Source organism: Drosophila mauritiana, chromosome X (assembly GCF_004382145.1).
Source record: "Drosophila mauritiana strain mau12 chromosome X, ASM438214v1, whole genome shotgun sequence".
In the NCBI taxonomy this organism is placed as follows: Eukaryota; Metazoa; Arthropoda; class Insecta; order Diptera; family Drosophilidae; genus Drosophila; species Drosophila mauritiana.
In genome coordinates this window covers 20,970,020-20,975,997 of record NC_046672.1, presented here as the reverse complement: position 1 = coordinate 20,975,997, position 5,978 = coordinate 20,970,020, and the positions used below count along the sequence as shown (strand labels likewise).

The 5,978-nt window shown below is 44.1% G+C and overlaps 1 protein-coding gene across 1 annotated transcript; it reads right to left on the bottom strand.

Moving 5' to 3' along the window:
* Window positions 1–1,355: 1,355 nt before the first annotated feature.
* LOC117147935 lies at window positions 1,356–2,594 on the bottom strand. The gene is given in 2 exon segments (XM_033315080.1): window positions 1,356–1,868; window positions 1,938–2,594. Coding segments are annotated over 2 exon segments (777 nt in total). The 5' UTR covers window positions 2,485–2,594; the 3' UTR covers window positions 1,356–1,638.
* Window positions 2,595–5,978: the final 3,384 nt, after the last annotated feature.

Here is a 5,978-nt window from a genome sequence, read left to right as displayed (position 1 = left end):
AGGGACAGCTAAGTCAGGCCCTCTTTCGGAATGGGTTCCGTCCCGTTTACTTGGATTTCCGAAGAGATTTCGGACGGGGGCGACGTCCATAAACGGATTATAATGCGTGAACCCGCCCCCTTTCCGACCACCCAACGCCTACTTATGCCTGCCCATTGCCGGGCAGTTAAACCGCTTACGGAAATTCTGTTCCTTGCTCCCCGGGCTTATTTTTAACGGTGCACTATGCAAAATATTTTATATTAAGGTCGTAGCGTAAGCCACCTTGTTCGAAATACCTTTTTCTTGAATGAGCCGCACACGTTTTTCCAGCGAGTAAATATATATATGGTATATATATTCTCTTTCCATATTTTGTAGATATAGTCAAAAACTGGCGATTGCGACTAAATCACACAGCATAACTTGTCTCGAATGAAATGAATATGGGATTCCCCGAGTGTACCATCCTGCCGCCCATCCGCGGTGCTTTCTGCGCTTTGTCGAGGCAAAAGTCCATTTTGTCACGTTTTATATTGATATTTAAAAAAAACAACATGCGGAGGGGCGGAGGGGCGGAGGGATGGCAAGGAGGGCGGAAAGCCGGAAAGGGCGGACCGCCGCGGCAACAACTAACAACTAAACAAAATGGCAAAACAAATTTCTGCGCGTTTTGCTCCGCTCAGCACGTAGGCAGGGGCGTTGCAGGGGCTCGGCAGAGGGGGAGGTCGATGGCTTTTCACGTGGCAGCCACGTAGCAAATGGCAGCGGCGGACGGAAATTGCAATTGAGTGCAAATTGCAAGAAGAAAAGGGTCCCATCCCCGTCCCACCACCCTCCACTTCCACTCCGCTCCTACTGCCCAATTTTCACCCACTTCCTGTAGCCCTCTTCCTTTGACCCCGCCATCGCCGCCCACTTTCTCCTTCGATTTTCGTGTACTTCCTGCCGAGAGCCCACTACATTTTTAATGCCACCACTGGCCCGCAGTGATTTCCGAGCCCCACACACTCCGCTAATGAATAAATCTGGCCATCTTGAGCCGTTGGGCCGTGGAGGCGGCTTTAATGATTAACCATCGGCAAGGCTGCGTTGCATTCACCGCCCAGTTTCTGCCACTGTAGCACCCCTCCGCCCTCCGCCACCCACCACCCATATTCAACTTTGGTGGGTCGCATGTTTGCTTGCTCTCGGCGCCTTTAACTTCATCGTCCTTTGTCACGTTCTGGGTGCGATTTTTATCGCCCGCAAGTTGCGCGGAAAAACAGGAGGCTTTAATTAATTTCCACACCGAAAATCAAACCGTTTTGACCTCTTCACAGCCTGGTTACTTCCCTCAATAGGCTTACATCGGATAAGTTCGCCTTGTTTATTAAAGTGATTTCCTTTAACCTTTAAATTAAATGAAACAGGGGACAGTTTTCCAGTGTACATCAATTAATTTAAATGAATTTAAGCAATGACAAATTTAAAGTGTAAGGTGCATTTGTGATGTTTTTGATAGATTGTGCGAATTTGGAACTGTAGTTTTATAGAGTATATGGAAACAATTAACAAGTTAAAAACAAAAGTTATCATATAAGTTATCCATAGCCCATAATAATGGGCTATCATCCTCGACGAAGCCATATTTTACTAGATCTCGATATCATCATGAAACTACTCTCGGTTTGGCCAGTCCTCAAAATCGTAATATAACTCCCTCATGGCATAAGCTTCCTGCTTCCACCGCTCAATGATCAATAGATTCACCTCCACGCCCATCTCCGCAAGATTGTCAACGATCGGCAGCACACATTTCTTTATCTTGAACCGTTAATGGGCTCTACCCGTCGCATTATTATCGAACAACCCGAAAAGTCTTGGACAAACGACCGTCACACATAAGACTATAGGAGGGATTGCATTTCTCAATGTATTAAGTCTTTGGTTTTTCTTGCTCGCACTGGAAAACTTACCGATCCTAATTAGCAAAAGGATGTTGGTGTACAAGACGATTTTGCGCACTACCACCTGGGCAAGCAACATCAAAAGAAGATCAATGATTTCAGTTTGAAAGATGATGAACTGCAGCGTGACCAAGCAGCGATGTGCTGCTTTGATGTGCACATTGACATCGGCGCGGATCAGCCACTCGTAAAGCTGGACTCGCACATACGGCCGGATGAATTTGTAGATCAATATGTTGCTCAGGATCGTCATGCCGAGTATGGCCAGATGCTGCAACGGATTGATGTTTTGAAGGGCCTCGATGGCTTCGAGGATCAGGAAGCCTAGGCTCAAAAATATGTAGATCCACTCGTTGCGCACGAGCAAACCAAACAGAATTTGGGGCCAGGTGAGGGCTGTAATCATCTGATAGACCTCATGGAACGTGTATTTTTGTGGGCGAGAACCCGACTCCACCACGTCCGGGATGTTACCCATGGCACTGGGTGCAGCTGGCCTTATCGCATCCTGCTGTTCATTTCCAAATGTGTCGTCTGGTATATCCATTATTCTCATTTGTCGTCTTTCTTGCTTAACAACCTTTTTATGGAAAAACTTGTAAAAAATTAAAACTAATTCGATTTCGATGTTCAGCCAACGGAGCTCTGGCTGTAACTGAATAGAACGTAAACCTGTAATAGATCCCAAATGACATTCTATGGAGTACTTTCTCAAGGCCTATTTATATGTACTACCAATACTTTACACAAAAATGTTACCAGAAATTTATGCAAAATCTTAAATATGTAAGCGGGTAAGTACCTATTAATTGTGCTCCCGACTTTTGATAACTAAAACTATGATGTTTTCTTGGCCAAGCGTAAAGACTTCTGGGCTGGCCAATAAATTTATTCATGGCCCTGGGGAGACGAGGGAGCTCTGGTCCGCTTTTCGACGTCCAAATATTTCTAAATATTTGCTCAGTTCGTCCGAACAAAGGACCCACGAGGACAAAGGAACGCGCTGTGTTTGGACATGCTGCGTATGCGTAATAAATAACTAAAATCCCATTCGAAGCCGAATTGCGAGGAAACAATTGGTTGGAAGTCCGAAATTGTAAAATGCCAGTAGCAAACTAAATGGAAATAGTAAATTGGAAATTGGAATCGCTGTTGCCGCTAATGAAATGCGATAAAATGAACCGAAATCTAACCGAAATGATGCCGACTTTCAAAGGCAAAGGGGCGATGGCCAGCGCGATCTATTGCAAACATTTTGTGCGGAAATTGGTAAAACTCTTTGATGTCAAAATGCGGAGAGGGATTTCAGGGGGCGGCGATTGCCTTTTCCTGGCTAATTTCCAGTGTCAGCTCGAAACGTAAATCAAAACTGCAGCTTCAAGTGGCTCACTAATTAGATTAACTTGCAGCAGCGGCGAAAAACCGACGCACACACAGTGAGTCGCAAAAAGCTGTTGACTATTTCGCAATTTGTTTTTGCAGCCGGATGGTAAAATTCGTACACTTGGATGAAATGCTGTGCAGAAGCTTTAAAAATATTCTGAAAGTAAGCTATGCTTGTAGGATATCAAGTATACGACTGCTTAGATGAGAAATCCGACTGCTCACATTTTTGTACCTTTTTCACATAAATATATGGAAAAGAAGACAAATATTTTATCCGCTGTGCAGCAGAGCTCAGATATTTTTGACTTGGCGCCAGCGAATTATGCTCGAGTTTCTTGCCCGTGTCTCCGTTGCTGCCATCTCTTGCTTAATTATTTCCTTGGCTAGAGCAAACAATCAACATAATTTCTGACACGCCTCCCACGCCCCCCGGCCAGGCGGGCCCCCGTTTTGCAGCTCCTTTTCATTTTCGCCTTGTCTGCGACATAATGAAAAATGTGGAAAGTTGCAAGTTGGCAATACAAAAAGCAGGCGGAGGCCCCTCATTAGCTGCACTTGAAGAACCACCTCCTAAAATCAATGGCCTTTAATCGCCTGCCCATTTTCCATTTTCCTCATAACTGAACTTTTCCCAAAACAAGCACAAACAAAACAAGAGAGAATGCTAGAGTCAGGTTCCCCGACTATCAGATACCCGTTACTCAACTAGTGGAAAGGTGAAAGTGTTATCGATAGATTTTGGGAAATTAAATGAAAATAAATTTAGAAATTGTTCAAAAAGTGTGTTTTAGGCGGTTTGTAGGCTTTAGAGTGGGCGTGGCAGCATGGGTCAACAAACTTGCGCTGCGTCTATGTCTCTAGAGTCTGTATGTATAATCTCAACTTCCTATATAGGTCCTCCTATATTATAGTTCCTGAGCTCTCGAAGCTCATACGGGCGGACAATGGCCAGATCCTGATCAATAATATATATACTTTATATGGTCGGTAACGCTTCCTTCTACCTGTTACATACTTTTCAGCGAATCTAGGTTACCCTTTTACTCTACGTGTAACGGGTATACCAAACACAAGGGGATAACAGGTGGAAAAGGGGTCGTTGTATTGGGTTAGCAAAACGGCCTTTCCCAACACTTTCCCTCGTTTTCATTTACATTTCGGTTTCAATATTACCAAAAGCTGCATAAATTATCTTTACAACCTAAGCTGTTTTTCCGACTTTTCTCGCATGTGACCGCGTGTGGCTGTGGTTGTGTGCGGGTTTCCCAACTATAACTATCGATCTCACTTCAACCTCCTGGGTCCTGACTTTCCGTCTGTCCATCTGTCCGTCTGCTGGCCCATATGCAAACCGGCAATAAAATCTAAATATTTTGCATATAAATCAAATCGATGGAAATTTTCGGGACAAAGCGAAGGTGCCATGTGTGTGTGCTGCAGATAGAGGGGCATCGGGCATCGGGCATGGGTTGGGCAAGGCGAGGGGGCGTTGAAGGACCCCACTAGAGTTGCCAATGCAGCTGAACAAGGGGGTTGCAACGGAGCGTCCAGTGCTGGCGGTCATAAATTAGAAAAGCTATTGAATGAAATCAGTTTTCATATTTTGCAACATAATTTTTAAATAAAGATATTATTTTCGGCGCTAATTAAAATTTTAGCGACGCTCCACCTTTAAAGGAATCCGACGCAAGCTTAATTCCGGCAAACTAAGATTTCATGTATGACTTTTAAATTTTGAAAATGTATGTCTTATCGAAAAAATTTTTCAATAATTTCTTAATATACGAACACTTATGTATGTATATGTATATGTTTATACTCAGGTTATTAAAATATTGAATAAAATCGATAGACTTTTCTGAAAGAGACCCCATTTGACAAAAGGCTACCGTTTTCTTGTTCTCCCATCTAAGTCAGCGGAATGTTCCTAGTTTGGGCAGACGCATTTGGCTAGAACCAGGCCAAGTGCGCATCAGTGGGGTCAGGTCCAGGGGTTGACTGCCTCTGCCGAGTGTTTTGTGGCCGTGGAGCCCAAACTCCTTGGCTGTGGATAAATGCAGATGCAAATGCTCCGGAACAAATTGCGAGGAGTCGCGCCGATACCTCTACCGTATGTGTCCTCCCAGCTGGGCGATCACGTAGCCATAAGCGGGAATAGCTACCAATCAGTCGGGCCGATTCTATGAAATGGGCGCACACACTGCCTGTGGCAGGTCCTTGAAATGTCCTGCGACTACGTTCGGTAATCACGCGTGACGTCTCAGTTTTGTACTGGATTATTTGCTTACATCAGCACGTATTGATTGATTGATGGGGTAGTATTTTATTTCCGAATTAAGTGGGGGATGTTCAGAGAAGGAAGATGAGCTTAATTCCTTAAAGGCTTAAAGCGCGCGAAAGGTGGCTTGCAGTGCTTGCGATGCCTGAAAAAATAAGCACTTCATATAGTTTATCCTTTCGCATACATACAATTCGATCGATCATTCACCTAAAATCATCTTATTTTTATAAATAGCAACGAAAATTAAAATTAAGGTCCTATGCTGGCGTATAAACAGAGTGCAAGTCAAACAGAGTTCTCAGGTTAATACAGATATCTTAGCCACCGAAAATGTCCTGTCATAGTTAGCACGCTGAAAGCCCACATACACGTGCAAAAGGATA